The 19,913-nt window shown below is 52.7% G+C and overlaps 1 protein-coding gene across 8 annotated transcripts in view; it reads right to left on the reverse strand.

The window, feature by feature from the left end:
- Window positions 1-19,913, reverse strand: part of Mgrn1 (mahogunin ring finger 1) — a 51,074-nt gene that overhangs the window by 14,638 nt on the left and 16,523 nt on the right. For 4 of the 8 annotated variants that reach the window (XM_051168437.1, XM_051168441.1, XM_051168435.1 and 1 more), the window contains exons 2-9: window positions 14,339-14,457; window positions 11,067-11,155; window positions 10,406-10,552; window positions 8,123-8,240; window positions 4,043-4,109; window positions 3,695-3,744; window positions 1,913-1,960; window positions 621-689 (exon numbers count right to left, since the gene is read on the reverse strand). In XM_051168437.1, coding sequence (XP_051024394.1) covers window positions 621-689; window positions 1,913-1,960; window positions 3,695-3,744; window positions 4,043-4,109; window positions 8,123-8,240; window positions 10,406-10,552; window positions 11,067-11,155; window positions 14,339-14,457 — 707 coding nt within the window. Of the gene's footprint in view, window positions 1-620; window positions 690-1,912; window positions 1,961-3,694; window positions 3,745-4,042; window positions 4,110-8,122; window positions 8,241-10,405; window positions 10,553-11,066; window positions 11,156-14,338; window positions 14,461-19,913 lie in introns of all 8 variants that reach the window. The other 4 variants (XM_051168436.1, XM_051168440.1, XM_051168434.1 and 1 more) reach the window with 1 other exon arrangement.

Raw genomic sequence — 19,913 nt, forward strand, 5'->3', positions numbered from 1 at the left:
CTGGACCCAGGCTGCCAGGACAACCTAGTGATTTAAACAACATGCTGAGGAAAGGACACTCTAAAACATGCCCAACTGCTGTCTTCTGTTGTGGTTGGGGGAGTGCGAGGTATCCCTCTAAAAGGCTTATGGAGGATCTAAGGCCCATCTGTTAGGAGGTTTTGGGAACTCTAGGAAGGGGGTCTTACCTAGAGGAAGTAGGTCACTAAAGGCAGGTGTTGGGGGGCCAGGTAGCTTTTGTCTAGCCCTTCCTGGCTCTTGTGTTTCCTGGCTACCATGATGTGAGCTACTTTGCTCCATCTCACTTTCCCTGCCATGGTTGACTGACACTTGTAAAACTGTGATCTGAAATAAACTGTCCCCATTTCAGTCGCTATTTTTCAGGTAGTCAGTCACAGACACAAAAGTCTCATTGGTTTAACTGCTAAAAAGGAATTAAGGAGAAATGATGGAGTCTGGGGTCCTGAACATCCATGGAAAGGCCTCTTCCCATCAGGCCTTGTGGGTCCTGGGCCTGAAAAACCTCAGCAAGTCACCCAGGGAGTGGGCTCCTAAAAGGCAGCCGGAAACCTGGGGCACGTGGCCAGCCTGGAGCCAGGCAGCTGCCCACAAGGACACACCTTAGTCTCCTGGTTGTTCTTGTTCTCGATGCCGTAGATCTCCTGCAGCAGGTAGCTGACCCGGTCCACCTAGAGAACAGAAAGATGAGCTGGGGCTTGGCCAGTCTCCACTAGTGGGGTCCTCTGTACCTAGCCCACCTCCAGAACTGCAGGCCCCCAACAAACTGTGGCTGCAAGTCCATGGGACTTGTTGAAGCTCTTCTCCTGAAGAAAGGCAGATGCCAGGAACAAGAGGCAAGAAACTCTGTCCTGTGCCAAGTACAGCCAACAACACAGGTGTAGGAAATGGGGCCAGTGGTCCCATCCATCCATCTATCCCAGAAGGCCTGGCTCTAGGCGATCCACAGTCATCCCCATTACTAGACAGTAAACACTTTGGACCCATTCTGTCACCCATAAGAGGGCCAGAGCTGTTGTCTATAGGCAGCAGACAGCAAGCCATACAACTCTTGTTACCACAGGACATGAAACCCATGTCTGGTCTTAGACCTTTCCCCAAGTGCCCTCAATTACTGGTTCCAAAGTTCCACAGACAACAGCACCCCACAGAGAGCTGGGACCCTGCTAGTTGGCTTTCAGGAGACAAGAGCCCCAAGAATGGGGTCTTCTGTTCATGCTCCTTTCTTTTAAAGGCTAACAAACTGCCCAACAGTGTAATTCTAAGCAGGTCTCTAGCACCTGGGTAGCTGCCACAGCTCACCACAGCTCACCACAGCCTTGGAATACAGGCTTCTGCCTCTTAAGCATTCTCATCTCACAATCAAGGCCTCCAATGGCTCCAGTCAGATAGCCTACTAAATGCTTAGGGTGCTCAAGTAGGCCACCAGGAGTCACTGCCCTATGTAGAATCACAAAATGTGTGATTCCCAAGAAAAGCTGACCCAGTCTCCCTGGTGCCCTGGGACTCCTCCCCGTTCAGGAGACTTTGAGCAGTGATGCTTTATTTCCAGTAATTTGTACTCAAGAGGCAGCTGACATATTTCCATTTCACATCTTTCCTCACCTTCTCCACCCACTCATTTAGCCAATACTCAGCAAGAACTAACTGCAATCCATGTATCATGGTTCAAACTGGGGAGGACTCAGGGACTTACACAGGCTGCTATAGCACTGAGTAGCTGTGTATCCCACGCACACAGAACACAGACCCCAATATCCCCGGGCACAACTGGGCACAATCAGGCAAGCACCTCCTTCAGGACCAGAAAGAACACCCCATGGAGTCTGGTGGGTGTTTACACCTGCATTACATGCGTCTTACAACCCAAGGGCCAATGATGTCTGGCACTTACAATTTGTTTCTGCTTTAGTGGCTTCACGGAGAAGCTGCCGTCCACATGCTGTAGGTAGGAGAGACACACATTAATTCCAAGCTGGCCCCTCCCAGCCAGGCGGAGGCCAACCTACACCCATAGCTGAAGACGTCTCCGTCTGTGGCCCCACGCCTCCCTTCTACAGCACCTGGAGCGCCTTCTGCAGACATTTCCTCTCAAACCCAGCTACCCTGAGGGCCCCCGGCACACATGAATGGAAGCCACGCAGCCACAGCCTGATGCTGGCAAACCACCTGCAGGTGGACACACAAAAGTCCTTGGGCATAGCTTAGTCAGGAAGATGACACAAGCACAAACTCAGAGAGCTAAAACTGTACAAGCAAAAGGGAATAAAGCAAACGCCTTTAATGATACCCAGGGGCCCAGGCTGCTCTGAGTGGGGAAGGGTTAAGGTACTAGAGCTCAGACTTCTGTAATAGCACCAATTATACTGAGTCAACCAAGACCAGCACTCGAGATTGTCTAGTAAAGTCTGTGGGCACTTACGGAAACTCCTAAAGTGTGGTACCATAAAAACATTTTTTTTTTTTTTTTTAAACAGGGTTTCTCTGTGTAGCCTTGGCTGTCTTGGACTCGCTTTGTAGACCAGGCTGGCCTCACAGACATCTTCCTGCCTCTGCCTCCAAATGCTGGGATTACAGGTGTGTGCCACCGTGCCTGGCTACAAAAGTTTTTTTACTGAGCTATAAACTGCACACACTGAATGAGAGCCCACCAGGGACAGCCCACTCGCCTCAGCAGATCCTGCCCAGCACTTCTCCCAACAAGGCCCAAACACAGGGTGCTCAAGAGGTGGCTGGCCTCTGTCTAGCACACTCTTGGCACCTGCACTCCTGGCCCAAAAGAGCACGCCTAGGCTTACTACAGAGCAGCATGGCAAAGCTGTGCAGACACCAGAGGGGTCTGGAGACACAGGTCACAGTAGGAACAGGTTCTGTATACCTTGGTGAAGAACCCCAAATCATAATGACTTAAGATGATTCAACAGAAAATGAGATGTGGGGATACCCCAAGTAATCACAGCCATTCTTGTTGAGGTCCTTGTCACCTGGGCTCCAGCCCAGTGCTATGCTTTAGCTGCAGTGCTGAGGAGGAATGGTGCAGGTCTGAGGGAGGGTGGGGTCTCTGAAGGCATTATCAAGCAGGCATATAATAGCCAAACCTCTGACAAACGAGGGGATATATATATATGTAAAAATTACATATAGGCCTGGGGTTATACTACTTACCGAGTATCTATATAACAAACTAGGGGTCAAGCCAGCTCTGAGATAAGATAATAACAAGTAATAATGGGAAACAATTGTTCAGAGGGGTCAAGAAAGGCCTCCCATGGGGACGGAAGCCTATTTAGCCCTATCTGGACTTCAAGCTGCAGCCAGCAGGAGGGAGAGGGAAGAGCAGATCATAAGTGAGGTAAGGCTGTGACCCGTGCCTGGTGACCTGAGGAAAGGGTGGTGGCTGTGGCTGGGGTCTCCATGTGGCATCTTGCCTGGAATGGCAGGGTCTCGACTGTTCTACGGGGCTGGCCTTAGTCTAGAACATTTTGCCTTACCACTCTAAATACTCTTTAAACACCACCACCACCGCCACCAACAAGAGGATGCTCAGCCTCAGGACCAGTATCTTGGGAACTAAGACTCTGTCATTTAGGCCCTGTACCAAGGCCTGACCCCCATACTCAGGGCACACCCCGATCCAGCTCTCAGGTTACAGGGTCACAGCCAGGATGGCACTTACCTTCTCAAAGGCAGCCAAGAGCACATGAGCATGGCCAGTCACTTCCACAACTGAAGCAGTGAAAGACAAGAGAGGAGAGACCAAAGTGAGGTCATGGCTGGGAATCTTGTCCTTACCCTGTGGGCATGATCTCTAGATGCCACAAGCAGTGGTAGATTCCAGAGTCCGCTCCTGTCACTGCCCTCATCTCACCCTCCTCTTGCCACTGCCACGAGCCTGTGGGGGGCTATGACAGACACCCTCTGTTCCAGAAGAGGCGCTCTGATGACTCAGGAAGAAGGACGCACTTCCTCTCCATGGATCTTACCCATTTGCAAAGGAAGATGAGGAAAGACCAACAATGCTCACCATCTCCTTCGTCCACCACAGCCTGGATGACTACTGGAAACACACCTCGGTCCAGGTCAAAGTTCAGCTGAGGAAAGGAGGCAAAAGTGGTCAGGCCCTCAGACATCAGGAGGTGAGCTGGTCAGCCCGAGCTGGAATAGACTGATGGGATCTAGGGCACTCATTGCCACTAAAACCACACAGGCCACACAGCTTCTGGCTGGCATGAGGTCCTTGACTCATGTGCTCTCCCCAGCTGTGGAGTGCCTGCAGTGGATCATGTAGCATCTGTCTTCTCAGACCCAGTTCTTTTCTCTGAGCATGCTCTGCAAGCTCAGCCTCAATTCCATTCCTCTTCGGGTTGCATACTTCTCCTAGGGGTGAGTTGGCCACACTGTACTTGTCCACTCACCAGTTGGCAATTCAAGAGCAGTTTCTACATTGTAAGCACTCTCAACAGTGCTGTCATGTATCTCTGTAGCCTCTGTCATCCAGTCTTCTGAGGACATACCTCCAAGTTTTGGGTAAAGTTTCATTGTGTAATTGTTTGACGAAAAACATCTGGCTTAAGCCCCACAAAGATGGAACAAGAGTGATGATGAGTGAAGACCACTTAGTTCATCCTTCCCTTCCTCAGGCCAGCAGCTACCCTCCCCCCCAGATCTGGTTCCATTCTCACTGTGGGCCCCCACACACACACCCCTTCACCCCCGCCTCAATAGCAGCCTCAGAAGGAACAGATACCCATCTCTTCATGAAGACCTATTGTCCTGGAACCCCTGGCCCTCACCCTGCACCCTGCTAGCAGAGCAGTACTCTGGGACTTGTGGGCCACACCCTCTAAACACTCTCAGCTCCTGTTTTTTCCTGTCCCTAGGCTGTCCTCAGAAGCTGTAGAGGACAAAATCTAGCCTACCCAGTCTCCAGAACCTTCTTGGTATCTCAGGGAAACAGAAGATATTTCAATGTATTCTCACTAAGCAGTTACTGAAAGAATGGTCAGGGGCTAGGGACGGTAGTGCACACCTCTCCCTTCAATCAAGCAGGAGGCAGAGGCAGAAGGGTGCTAACCTCATCAGTGAGGTCCTGTCTCAAACAATATGCAAACCAGTAATTCCAGGCAGGTGGATCTCTGTGAGTTCAAGGTTAACCCGGTCTACATACACACTTAGACCCTGCTTCAAAAACAAAAAACAAGCCGGGCGGTGGTGGCGCACACCTTTAATCCCAGCACTCGGGGAGGCAGAGGCAGGTGGATCACTCTGAGTTTGAGGCCAGCCTGATCTACAAAGTCCAGGACAGCCAAGGATACACAGAGAAACCCTGTCTCAGAAAAAAAAAAAAAATTAAAAAACAAAACACAAAAAACAAAAAACTTCTAAACTCTGTGAACATATTAAAACCCACTGAATCCTTGTGGCATGTGTGGACTCACAACACAATTAAGTTTAAAAAGCAAAACCAGCCAGGCGTGGTGGCGCATGCCTTTAATTCCAGCAGTAGAGAGGCAGAGGCAGGCAGATCTCTGTGAGTTCAAAGCCAGCTTGGTCTACAAAGTGAGCCCAGGACACCAGGGCTATAGAGAACCCGTCTCAAAACAAACAAACAAACAAACAAACAAACATGGAGCAAGTAAAGCAACTAGAGAAAGGACCCCCAACAGTAGCCCCAGCCAAGGGCAGTGCCTCTGCCTCACAAGCAGGCCTTAGCCGGGCCCCACAGGCTCATGGCAGAGCTGCTTCTGGACTGTGGCCTAGAACCCCGAGCTAAGGACTGAGTGATCAAATCGTGAACGGAGACTCACTGGCTGGAAGCTTCTCCCAGCAGATCACAGGGCTCCCTTCTTCCTCTAGGTCAGGCTAAAGCATCCTGGAACACAGCACTGAAATACTGTCCCTCACGGAGTGATCAGTAGAACAGAGCGGGACACTTGTCTCCACCCAAAGCCTGGTGACACATGCATTTCCAGTCCACCACACTGGGCCTTAGTTTTGTGGTGTGAAATGAGATGGCTGCAACACCAGCTACAGACTTCCACAATAAAAGCCATGGAAATCCTCCCACCAGCCAGCACTGGGCATTGCAGCTGGGGCTGTGGATTTTAGTATTATTTATGAAATAGGAAAAGGTTTCTTCCTAAGAGTTATCAATATGGCCAGGGGTAGCACAGACCACTGAACCCAGCACTCGGGATAGAAGCAGGTGGATTTCTGTGGGTTTTGAGGCCAGCCTGGGCTACATAGTAAGTTCCAGGACAGCTAAGGCTATGTAGAGAGACCTTGCCTCAAAATTAAAATAGAGTTAGTAACACAGGGAATTTTCCACTGCAAATATGGATGAGAAAGGAGTCAATACACTATAGAAAACTGCCTGTGTGGTTATTTGAATGAGAACAACTACAGGTTCATATTGTTGAATGCTTGGTCCCATTTGTGAAACTCTTTGGGTACGATTAGGAGGCGTGGCCTTATTGGAGGCGAGTCACTGGAGATGGGCTTTGGGTCTCTTTCTGCCTGCAGCTTTTGGTAAGACGTGAACTCTCAGCTATTACTCCAGCGCCATGCCTGCCTGGGGGCTACACTCCCCACCATGATGGTCACAGACTAACACCCTCCGAAACTATATGCGACCCCCCAATCAATGCTTCATTTAAAAGATGCCTTGGTCCAGGGGGGTGGTGCACGCCTTTAATCCCAGCACTTGGGAGTTTGAGGCCAGCCTGGTCTATAAAGTGAGTTCCAGAAACCTTGTCTTAGAATTGAAAAACAAACAAAAAACGTCTTGGTTATGGCATGCCATCACAGTGCAGGACCAGAGCCACACTCAGGACTGGTGGCTGCCAACTCAGCCCTGGGCTCGTTCATATGAACAAGCTTCAAAGTGAGCCTCGGTCTGTCTGGAGGGACAGAAGCCAGTCAGCACGATGCCTGAGACAGCATGCTTAACTCAGCACAGTTCCTTTTGTGTTGAGGCTATGGAGCCAAGGAAGACACGTCAGCAGGGAGGAGTTGCCTGGTCCTTTGGAAAGAGGATACAGGCAACAGAGGTAGTGCTTGCAGCTTTGAATTACGTCAGTCTCTGTGTCAGTTATTGGCTTCCTAGGCCAAACACAGATATAATATCAGCAACAGAGCAACAGGAGAAGAGGACATACTTCCAACACCAGAGGGGGCCCGAGGAAGCAGTTTGTTTGTTTTTATTTTCAAATCTTATGTGCATGGGTGTCTGACCTGCACATGTGTGTCTGTGCATCACTTGAGTGCCTGGTCCCCAAGGAGGAACTGGAGTTACAGACTGTTGTGAGCTGCCATGTGGGTGCTAGGGATCGAATCTGGGTCCTTTCACAAGAGCAGCCAGTGCACTGCACTGCTGTTCCATCTCTCCGGATCCTGTTTGTCTTATTATCATCTAGAACAAGAGAGGCTCTATAGGGAAAGAGGCTGCTGGGACAGGCAGGGGCCCAGGCGGCTGGCCACCAGCATGAGTCATGCCCAGGGTCTTATATTCGGAGACCAGTAAGAGCCTTGGGGTTTCTCATCACATTGAGTCTCCCAGGCAAGTGCCTTCAAGTGGGTGCTGGGAAATAAGGACAGAGAAGACAGACTGACAGAACTAAGTAGACACCAAGGTCAGAGAGGGCAGGAAGTAGGGAAAACTAACAGAAAGGCTACTCAACTGCAGCCCACAGGAGGCCCGTGAAGAAAGCCTGTGACATGCAAAGCTGAGCTGTGTGGTTCAGAAACAAAGGACAGGACAGCCAAGGCTGGGTAGAGACACTGCCTCAAAAAGCCAGGCGGTGGGGCACATCTTTAATTGCAGCACTTGGGAGGCAGGACTGCACAGTAATGAGGGATAGCAGCTCAACTGCCAAGCTGCTGTCTGGGGAGAACGGCAACAGGGGAGCCTCTTATCATTGTGCTTTCCAGAACCCAGCACTACAGCCTCCATGACTACCACTCTTGTGGCCACGAGCCCTTGCCTACACTTTAGTCCTTAGTCCCACTGCATATCTGACCCAAGACAAAGACTTGGCCATTCTCAGCCAGAAGAGAGAGAACCCAGGAAAGGAACAAGAGAAAATGGGGGCTCCCCCAGAGTTACCTCCTCATCCTTCCACTCGGAGAAGTCAATCTTGAAAGAAGGCAGGGAGAACTGCTGGCTAACGCCTCTCTTGTAGTGGACAGTCTCGGACTGCAGAGAAGGGTTCTTACAGCTGTACCTGAGGGCAGCAAGGCAGCCAGCTGACTCCTGTGGAGCCATGTGTGCAGAGCCTGTGCACAGGCCCCCCCCCCCTCTGTTACTTATCTGATATCCAACTGAACCAGCAGCCTTTTGCTTTACAGGGATTGAGAGCCTCAGCCACCCCAGATGGGAGCAGGAAGCAGCCGAGTGGCCCTTGCTCTTATAAGCACCTCCACTGCCAGCTCTGCTTGCTATGAGGCTGCCCAGTCGTATCAAGTGCCCATTTCTTTCAGAACCCACAGCAGCCCAGTATCTTGCTGCCTTCTGGATAGGAAGGACATGCCTACTAGGTATTTGGTGCATTTGCTTTTCTGAGTGATCACAGCGCAATAGTCCCTGTCCCAGCGCCTGCTCCTCAAGAGCCAGTACACAGACATGCCCACACAGTGTGACGTCTTTACTTCAGTGAGGCATGTTCAGAAACGTCCTGCCACCCTCATGAGTATCACGTTCCCTGAACTCCCGTGCTGCTCCACTGCAGCTTTCTCTAGTGACTCAGACTGGCTTCCTGTCTTGCTAGACCCCACAATGCTTCAAGAACCATCCTTTCCCTTATGCAGAGCTCATCTCACACCCAAGGCTGAGCATTAGAAAACAAGAGCTGAGCTAGTGTCTCCATTCATGAATACTAACCATGACCCTCCCTGTTCCCACCCCCACCCATACTGTCCCAGGGCTTCTCTGGGTCTCTAGGACAAAGGCCACACTCAAGCTTGGGAAGCTGGGGGACATCCCTGCTGTTCTTACTGTCAGTGCCAGTGTGGGAGGGAGCCCCACAGGGAGGTCCAGCCTGGATGCAGTAAAAAGCAGCCCAGGACAGGAACCTCAGCAGCCTGGCCTTCAGTTATAAGCTGTGGGACCCCAGAACCACTCTGCTTCAGTTTTCTTGACAGAAGGTTAAGGGGGCCAGGAAAGGGACAGGATTGCCTGGCCTGCAACTCAGGACAGAATATTCCTGCTGGCTGGTTTAGGGTCCCAAGCACAGCCTCTAAAGCTTGGAGCCTCCTGTTTCTCTGTCTTGGTGATTCCTTGCTGATGTCATGCAAGCAAGCAAACTAGGAGGCAAACAGGCCTCATTCAGGTCTCAGAAAAGGTCTACCGGGACTGGATCTCTGGGCACCCATGTCTAACTGGCCATTTAGCTAGCCCATCTGGTAGCAACAGGACCCTGATCTCCTGTATCTCATAGGACACAATAGAACAGCTGAACTGGACTGAGGCCCTCACATCCTCTGGGACAGCTCCAAAGCACCTGCCCAGAATCCAGGGCTCGTGTGCTGTGGCAGCTGAGCTCAAGGACAACTAGAAAGAGGAGCTCTTCTCAACTGTCATCACACTGAAGGCCTGCGAGGGGACAATCCCACAAGGTCATCCCCTCTCGGGCTGTAGCAGGTTGGTAGCTCACCCTACCACTCAGAAGGGAGTTGGCTGGTTGTCCAGGGCCTGAGTCCTAGAGTGAAACCTGGAATTTTCTCAACCAGCAGCCAGCTGTGAGCAGCTATTGTGCCCCCTTCTGTATGGGAAGCCATTCAAGGACACCACCCATAAGAGCTGAGCTCCCCAAGCCTCATTCCCAGCTGAGAAAACGCGGTACAAGCAGTTAATGTTCTGACCATATCAGCAGGCACGGAGCTGAAGAACACCCAGAGCCCGTGCTCTCTGCCCTCCTCACCGCCAGGCCCAGATCTGACCTTTTCTAAGGTCTTCTCCATGTAGGAAGACACAGACACGCTTCCCCATCTGTGCAGCCACTTAGAGCCGGTGGGCTTTCCTGCTGAGGCAGCCCTGCCAAGCTCATGCTGTGGTTGCAAGCTGCAAACTCATATTGTAAAGAAAATCTCCAAAAGCCCAAATTTATAATTGTGACTACATATACTGCCTCTGTGCCACGCTCCTGGCATAGAGCTCCCAATCTCTTCAAGTTTTCTGGGTGCTGGGTGTCTCTCTATCCAAAGAAGGTGAGTCTATGGCAGATTCTGGAGGAGCTGGACACCAGAAGACCAAGCCACCATCAGTAGCAGGGGACCTTTCAGCCCAATGCCCTCCAGGAAGGGGAAAAAGCTACAGAGTCAGCTGACAAGAAGGCCCACAGCACACTGCAAAGCTTGCAGAGAGCCCAAAGTGCTGCGCCCGGGCACTCACACCGCCATGCCGTTCAAGAACTCCTCCGTTGCCTGGCAATAAATGGTGATAGCAACTCGGGCATCGGCATCAAAGGTGAATTCCAAACTGTAGAGCACGCGGGGCTTCTCTCCGTCCTCTGTGGGGCTGTCCGCATCATCTTTGTACCTACCAACAGTGGGCAGAAGATGGCAGGTCAGGAGCCATAGCCCCCAAGAACTGGCCAGCCCACACAGCTGTGGGCATAAAGCTGGCTCTCAGGTGTGTCTGCTTTGCAGTGGAGGGAGGCCCTGTGGTACAGCAAGGGCCATAGTCTGCTCCCTTTCTTCCTGTCCCAGACACAAGGGACAAGTGTTCTTGCTGTGGATGTCTTAAGTTTAAAGCAGTTCTGTATGCTGCTGGCACCAGACTGACTCATTCCAGGGGAGGCTGCCCATGCACAGTAGGAAACGAAAATATTCCCCGGCCTCCACGCTTGTGATGCAGTGGCACCCAGGAACCAGTGTTTTGCAGACAGGCTAGTAGCCCTGAGGCACAACTGAGGTGGGAGAACCCCTAGTTTGATGGCTCAGGGTCCTGCTACAGAGTGTGAAGCCATGTGAGACCAGAGACTGGGCCCTCTAATACCCCTGCCCTCTTCCCAAGGACCAAACCAGAGCCTCTGCAGCACACAGGGAGTTACCTCACAAGCCGGAGGGAGTCTTTGCGGATGTTTACCAGGCTCCTCAGCGTCTTCACTGGCTCATGGGGGGCAGGGGTGACATAAGGAAACTAGAAGAGAAAAATACAAGTGAGCACAGATGACTCAAAGCAGCAACTCAAAGGCAGAAGTCAAGGGAGACCCCATTCTTCGGCTCTGGTCCCCATATGGGGCTGAACTGATATTAGACACACTACTTAGTCATTACTAAAAGGAGACTCTGGTCTTTTGGCCAAGATGTGGGCTGGGACTGGTTGAGTGACTTGGCCATTTAGGCACAGTTCTCAGCTCTATGCAGAAGTGGCCATGGTTAGGCTCTTAGGACATTCTCCTATGATTGGTTACAGCTCACAGATACCAACAAGACAAGTCAGTTTGCATAACACATCAGCATGTATTTGGGAGGACAATACATGCACATATGTACATGCTTATAATTATGCCCCTATATAAAAGCACATAAGCTGGTGACATGAAGCCCTGGCTGAACCTATGCCTTCTGCCAGCAGCAGTGTGCTGGGGCCTGAAAGGACGCCATCACTGCAGAGATTAAGCTGAGTAAAGCACACGGATTGTACTTCTTCTCTATCACAACCCAATGGATCCCAAACTGTCTCAACATGACGTAAAAACATCTGGAGGCTGAAGAGAGGGCTCAACAGGAATACTGGTTGCTTTTCCAGGAAGTCTCAGAACCCATGTGGCAGCTCACAACCACCTGTATCTCTAGTTCCAGGGATGTGATGCCTTCTTGTGGTGTGCATGGGTCATACATTCAGACACACACATATGCACACAACAATTCTTTTTAAAAATTAAAAAAATTGGGGCTGGAGAGATTGCTCAGTGGTTAAGAGCACTGTCTGTTCCTCCAGAGGTCCTGAGTTCAATTCCCGGCACCCACATGGCAGCTCACAACTGTCTATAATTCCAGTTCCAGAGACATACACAGACATACACGCAGGCAAAACACCAATGAAAAAAATTAATAAGATTGACAGAAGACTCTCAAGAGCTAAGACTCTGAGAGGTGAGGCAACAAATGTGGACAAGAAAAGACGTCCCACTAGTTCCCAGGTAGGAGAGGACAACAGTTGCCCAGCTCCTGGCCTGCAGGATGTACTACAGATCAACACTTTGTGTTAACCACATACTCTGTGACTAACACTACCTAGAAGCTTCTGGTCTGTAGGCACGAGGCCTGAAGGGTGTTGAGGAGGCAGCCATGTTGCATGGAGCACAGTGGAGTTGAGTATCCCTTAGAGGGCCTCCTGTCTTGCCTGTCAGTTAAAACTCTGCTCGGGATTTCCTCCCTGTCTCCTGTTCTTTCTTCTGCACCCTCTTTGTTGGCATCACACCCAGACCTTGCCTCCGTGGCGCTGCCCATCTGTGCAAATCCTCTGCCTCCTGGTGTCACCTAGGCGCTATCGTGCTTTTTCAGTCTTAGGAAAACCTCTGCCCCTCCTTCTCACCCTACCTGACTCGGTCTGCCCATTTCTACAACCCACCCCAATGCCTTTCTTGCCCTAGGCTGAGCCTCCCTCACCTCCTGAGGGTTTATGGAAAAGTCCATTTGACTACCTTGATTCTAACTCATAGGAGGCGTACTGGCTAGTTTTATGAAATTCAGTGCAAGCTGGAGTCATCAGAGAGGAAGCTTCCTCTTACGGAGAAAATGGCTCCCTAAGATCAGACTGTAAACAAGTCTGAAGGACATTTCCATCATTAGCGGTGCTGTGGGCGTTCCCAGCCCACAGCGGGCCGGATTCTCTAAGAAAGCAGGCCGATGCTTCGGGGACCCCTTTCCTCCGACTGGGCTGCCTCTTCCAGCCTTAGTGTGTCCCTAGTCTTACTGCAACCTGATGTGCCATGTTTAGTTGATACCTCTGGGAAGCCTGCCCTTTAGATTTGGGGGAGAATGGTTTGAGGAGGGGTGGACTGGGAGGAAAGGAGGAAGGGGGGGGGGCTGCAGTCAGGATATAATAATAGATGAGAGAACAAAAAGAAAAGCAAACAAACAAACAAACAAAAAAGAAAGCAAAAAACAAGTCCAAGTTTTAAAAAGCAAGCAGGCTGAGTAAGTGAGCAAGCCACGAGGAGCAGGCCAGGAAGCAGCACCCTCCATGGCCTCTGCATCAGCTCCTGCCTCCAGGTTCTGCCCTGTTGGAGTTCCTGCCTTGACTTTCCTTGGTGGACTATAATTTAGGATATGGAAGCCAAAAAAAAAAAAAAAAAACCTTTCCTCCCCAAATTGCTTTTGGTCATGGTGTTTCATCACAGCAATAACCCCAAGACAGGAGGCATATCCTGTGGCACTCCAGCTACTTCCTCAGGAGTCCAGCATATGCTGAAGACCAAGTCAGACACCCTGCTTTGTGAACTGAGCAACTACTGGATTCCTGACTTCCCATTCCCAGCTAGCCATTGTGGAATTAGCTGTATGGCAGCCTGTAAGTCATTCTAATAAATCCCCTTTATAGATAGATAGACAGACAGACAGACTTGTTCTATACATTCTGTTATTTTAAAGAACCCCGACTAATATACCCTCTGACCCACTTCACTTCTCTCCAAATGGCCTGCAGACCCACTGCTTGTGGGTGGCCTGGGATAGGCCACTCCATCTCCTCCACCCCAGAGAGCATAACTCAGTGCAGCCATGGACTCTGCAGTGGGACCCTTTGACTCTCACTTCTTTGCTCACCCCCAACCCCCACCCCCAGCACCCCCCAACTCCTGCTCCCACTGCTCCTGCAATGTTTTCTTCTTTATGATTCCCACCATCTGAGAAATAGGGAACAGTCTGACTTGTCTCCAGCCCTTACCCAAGAGCCCTAGACATACACCAGTTGCCAAAGGTATACTGCAGGAATGGGCAACCATGTTTAAATGTGTCCCTCTGGCAATTAGTAGAGACTTCTAGGCACTCACATTCCCTGTAGGATCATGGCTCTTTCCCACCATTCCACAGAATATGGCTGTCCTTTATGTTCACACAAAAGAAATCTCTGACTTTGTGCAGCCTGGATGGATCAGCTCAATAATGGCTGTTCTGTCCCTCAGTGACACAATCCTGACTGTCTGGTCTCTCAGAGGTAGCGCCAGGACACACTCCAAGTCACATGCCCACTTCCAGCTCTGTCCCATTTGGGGTAACTTGGTACCTGCTGATCCTCACAGCTGGACAGAGGCAACTGAGACATTCTCCCCCACTACTCACCCCAGCTATGAGCGCCAACCCTGCTGAGACCCACCTGGACTGGACGGCTGCCCAGGAAATTTAGATCCATGTTCTCTCCAAAGAGGTAGCCTTCAGGGTGGGGGGTGTCAAATTTCTCGCCTCCCATGAAAAAGTGTGAAGCGAAGTAGTTTCCTGCTTAAAAAAGAAGACATGTTTGTTCAGAGAACATGGTGGCTAGCACAGCTCTGTGGGAACAGCCAAGAAGCCCCTGGGGGCTTCATTCTATGTGGCTCATGTTGTTTTGGCTCTGCCCTCCACCAGCCTTCGGCACACCATTAGCCTCTACAGCCTGCCTCTCCCTGGTCACAGATGACAGGTAGTTCGGGATTTGAAGGTCATTGTCTTCAGGAGTCAGGTAAGTCGTATCCCTAACCACCAATGACACGTTCAAGTTTTTCCCTTTACCCTTGCTTGGAAATTGGAAGGGTCTTTGTCGGTGTGATTGGTTATGATGAAATCCAAGTGACTAAGGAAACTCTAAATCCTGCGGCGACATATGCATAAAGCAGGGAAGTCTGGACACAGATGTGCACAGAGGGAAGAAAGTGAGTGAAGACCCAGGCTAAGACTGGAAGGAAGCAGCTACCAGAGCAGGAATGCCCGGGACTGGAGCCTCGAGAAGCTAAGAGCAAGGAAGGATCCTCCTTCAACCTTCCCTGGGAGCACAGCCCTGTAACATCTTGATTCCTGATGACTGGCATCAAGAACACACAGCAGTCGATGGCCGAAAGTCACGTGGCATAGCTTCTCCATGAGTCCACACACAATTCTTGACCCCACACTGTCTGTGCTAGGTGACCATGGGCCCACAAATGTTAGGGCTGTTGTGACTGTACATGCCTCAGCTTCATGAGTCAGGAATTTCTGGGTCTCTAAGGCCATGAGTGTTCTTCTTATGGTCCTAGTGGGAATTCTGGGCCTCTCAAGCAACCAGGAACACCCAACACGGATCTGTGACTTTCCTAAGAATTACAACCCCAGTGATGGGAGGACAGACAAGGCCAGTGAGGCAAGTCAGGGCGCAGTAGATAATACCAGACAGTTCTTCCCCAGGGTAGGAGCCCAGAACCAGGAAGCCAGCTCCCTGACTCCAAGAGCAGCAGGCAGGGCCTAACCTCAACTCTAACGCTGACCTGCCATGCGCACCAGACAGTCAACTGTGGTCAAACAAAAAGAAGAATATAATAACTAGTTCAACCATAACACATGTTTTATTTTGTTTTGCTTTTCGAGACACCGTTTCTCTGTGTAGTCTTGGCTGTCCTGGACTCACTTTGTAGACCAGGCTGGCCTCAAACTCACAGAGATCTGCCTGCCTCTGCCTCGCAAGTGCTGGGATTAAAGGCATGTGCCACCACGCCTGGCCAACACATAGGTTTTACAGATTGTCTCACTGTGCTCCATAAAAGACCTGCACACACCGGCATGGAGCAGGACGACTTATACACATGTGGAATTATATGTGCTAGTGAGGTCAGAAGAGCACACTGTATGCTGACTCCTGTGTGGAGAGACATACTACATAAGCTGTGATACCAAACAGAATGGTCTCAAAAGACATGTCTGAACGGCTATGACAGAAAGCTATGTGTGGGAAGGATTGTAAACTTTGTCACAGGTGAAAGCAATCTTGGCGGGCTTTGTCCTTGGACACACTACTGGGTGGAGCCGCCCTGGGCCTGGAATTCAGGAGGTGGACCTGGGGACTCCACCTGGACTATTGTGTTTCTAACTGACCCTCAATGGGAGAGGTAGACCGCCCTTGCACATGAGAGACAGACAGGCGGAGAGGACAGAGAGGAGCAGCAGATTGAGACCAGGCTTGAGCGCACGTGGATTGGGAAGAGGATCAGCAAACAGGCCGGACCAGCGCGCAGGCCAGAGACACCTAGGGAGGGACCCGTCCCATAGAACGGATACCGGAAGGTTCACTCTTGTTTCCCTTTAACCTTTTTTCCCTTTTGTGTAAGCTAGTTGGGTTCTATAATAAAGTTTAATTGTTAAGAAACAGAGCCAACAGCTATGTGACGGCCAAGAGAAGGGCCAAAGCCCTGCTTTCTGCTCCGCCATGGGTCTTTGCAGTAAACCTGTAACATGCAGCTTCAAGTCAATACAGAGAAAGACTGCAACAAGGACAAGGACATCTGCCCACATCACCTGCAGCCACAGCCACCACGAGGACAAGGACACCCGCCCACATCACCTGCAGCCACAGCCACCACGAGGACAAGGACACCGCCCACATCACCTGCAGCCATAGCCACCACGAGGACAAGGACACCCGCCCACATCACCTGCAGCCACAGCCACCACGAGGACAAGGACACCCGCCCACATCACCTGCAGCCACAGCCACCACGAGGACAAGGACACCCGCCCACATCACCTGCAGCCACACTGCCACCACGAGGATAAGGACACCTGCCCACATCACCTGCAGCCACAGCCACCACGAGGACAAGGACACCCGCCCACATCACCTGCAGCCACAGCCACCACGAGGACAAGGACACCCGCCCACATCACCTGCAGCCACAGCCACAACGAGGACAAGGACACCCGCCCACATCACCTGCAGCCACAGCCACCACGAGGACAAGGACATCCGTCCACATCACCTGCAGCCACAGCCACCACGAGGACAAGGACACCCGCCCACATCACCTGCAGCCACAGCCACCACGAGGACAAGGACACCCGCCCACATCACCTACAGCCACAGCCACCACGAGGACAAGGACACCCGCCCACATCACCTGCAGCCACAGCCACCACGAGGACAAGGACACCCGCCCACATCACCTGCAGCCACAGCCACCACGAGGACAAGGACACCCGCCCACATCACCTGCAGCCACAGCCACCACGAGGACAAGGACACCCGCCCACATCACCTGCAGCCACAGCCACCACGAGGACAAGGACACCCGCCCACATCACCTGCAGCCACAGCCACCACGAGGACAAGGACACCCGCCCACATCACCTGCAGCCACAGCCACCACGAGGACAAGGACACCCGCCCACATCACCTGCAGCCACAGCCACCACGAGGACAAGGACACCCGCCCACATCACCTGCAGCCACAGCCACCACGAGGACAAGGACACCCGCCCACATCACCTGCAGCCACAGCCACAACGAGGACAAGGACACCCGCCCACATCACCTGCAGCCACAGCCACCACGAGGACAAGGACATCCGTCCACATCATCTGCAGCCACAGCCACCACGAGGACAAGGACACCCGCCCACATCACCTGCAGCCACAGCCACCACGAGGACAAGGACACCCGCCCACATCACCTACAGCCACAGCCACCACGAGGACAAGGACACCCGCCCACATCACCTGCAGCCACAGCCACCACGAGGACAAGGACACCCGCCCACATCACCTGCAGCCACAGCCACCACGAGGACAAGGACACCCGCCCACATCACCTGCAGCCACAGCCACCACGAGGACAAGGACACCCGCCCACATCACCTGCAGCCACAGCCACCACGAGGACAAGGACACCCGCCCACATCACCTGCAGCCACAGCCACCACGAGGACAAGGACACCCGCCCACATCACCTGCAGCCACAGCCACCACGAGGACAAGGACACCCGCCCACATCACCTGCAGCCACAGCCACAACGAGGACAAGGACACCCGCCCACATCACCTGCAGCCACAGCCACCACGAGGACAAGGACATCCGTCCACATCACCTGCAGCCACAGCCACCACGAGGACAAGGACACCTGCCCACATCACCTGCAGCCACAGCCACCACGAGGACAAGGACACCCGCCCACATCACCTGCAGCCACAGCCACCACGAGGACAAGGACACCCGCCCACATCACCTGCAGCCACAGCCACCACGAGGACAAGGACACCCGCCCACATCACCTGCAGCCACAGCCACCACGAGGACAAGGACACCCGCCCACATCACCTGCAGCCACAGCCACCACGAGGACAAGGACACCCGCCCACATCACCTGCAGCCACAGCCACCACGAGGACAAGGACACCCGCCCACATCACCTGCAGCCACAGCCACCACGAGGACAAGGACATCCGTCCACATCACCTGCAGCCACAGCCACCACGAGGACAAGGACACCCGCCCACATCACCTGCAGCCACAGCCACCACGAGGACAAGGACACCCGCCCACATCACCTACAGCCACAGCCACCACGAGGACAAGGACACCCGCCCACATCACCTGCAGCCACAGCCACCACGAGGACAAGGACACCCGCCCACATCACCTGCAGCCACAGCCACCACGAGGACAAGGACACCCGCCCACATCACCTGCAGCCACAGCCACCACGAGGACAAGGACACCCGCCCACATCACCTGCAGCCACAGCCACCACGAGGACAAGGACACCCGCCCACATCACCTGCAGCCACAGCCACCACGAGGACAAGGACACCCGCCCACATCACCTGCAGCCACAGCCACCACGAGGACAAGGACACCCGCCCACATCACCTGCAGCCACAGCCACCACGAGGACAAGGACACCCGCCCACATCACCTGCAGCCACAGCCACAACGAGGACAAGGACACCCGCCCACATCACCTGCAGCCACAGCCACCACGAGGACAAGGACATCCGTCCACATCACCTGCAGCCACAGCCACCACGAGGACAAGGACACCTGCCCACATCACCTGCAGCCACAGCCACCACGAGGACAAGGACACCCGCCCACATCACCTGCAGCCACAGCCACCACGAGGACAAGGACACCCGTCCACATCACCTGCAGCCACAGCCACCAAGAAGACAAGGACACCCGCCCACATCACCTGCAGCCACACTGCCACCAGTGTGTAGCCCTGGCTGTCCTGGAACTCATTCTGTGTAAACCAGGCTGGCTTCAAACTCACAGAAATCTACCTGCCTCTGCTTCTCAAGTGCTGGGAGCTGAGACTAAAGGTGTGTGCCACCACTGCCCAGAATTATTACACGCTCTTAAGCACTGAGCCATCTCTCCAGCCCAGCTGTTATTTCAACTCTTGGCAGGGATGATGGATTCTATTCCCACACAACCTTGGCACTCCTGTGGTTCCACATGTCCCAGAAGGGCCTCTGGGCAACCAAGCTGGAAGTGCACACTTCTCTGGGCAAAAAGGGATGAAGCACACAGTCCCAAGTGAGCAAGGAGAAAGATCCATGTCACAAGATCGTCTGTCCAGTCAGGGATGCAGGAAAAGGAGATTTTCTCCACAATAAGTGTTACTGCTCTTTTAGCTGGGCTGATGGCACCAGGACAGGTGGCAGCATAGAGCTCAGGTGGCAATGAGGGCCCAGCCTGACTCAGGCCATTTGGGCAGCTGCTTCAAGAACAGCTAGCAGCTCGCTCCCACACGTCAGCAAAGCAGTGGGCAGAGAGGAACTGCAGAAGCTCTCAGTGGCTGGGCGGGCTCTAAGGGTGACTGCCTAGATGGCAGTCGAGTGGGGTGGTGGTGTCCAGCCATGAATTCCTTCCTCAGGAAGAAGGGAGGCCGCTTTCCCCAGCGCTACAGCTCAGAACAAGCAGCCAGTCTCAGGCGTCCTTCAGTGAAGCA

Source organism: Acomys russatus, chromosome 25, assembly GCF_903995435.1.
Source record: "Acomys russatus chromosome 25, mAcoRus1.1, whole genome shotgun sequence".
NCBI lineage: Eukaryota > Metazoa > Chordata > Mammalia > Rodentia > Muridae > Acomys > Acomys russatus.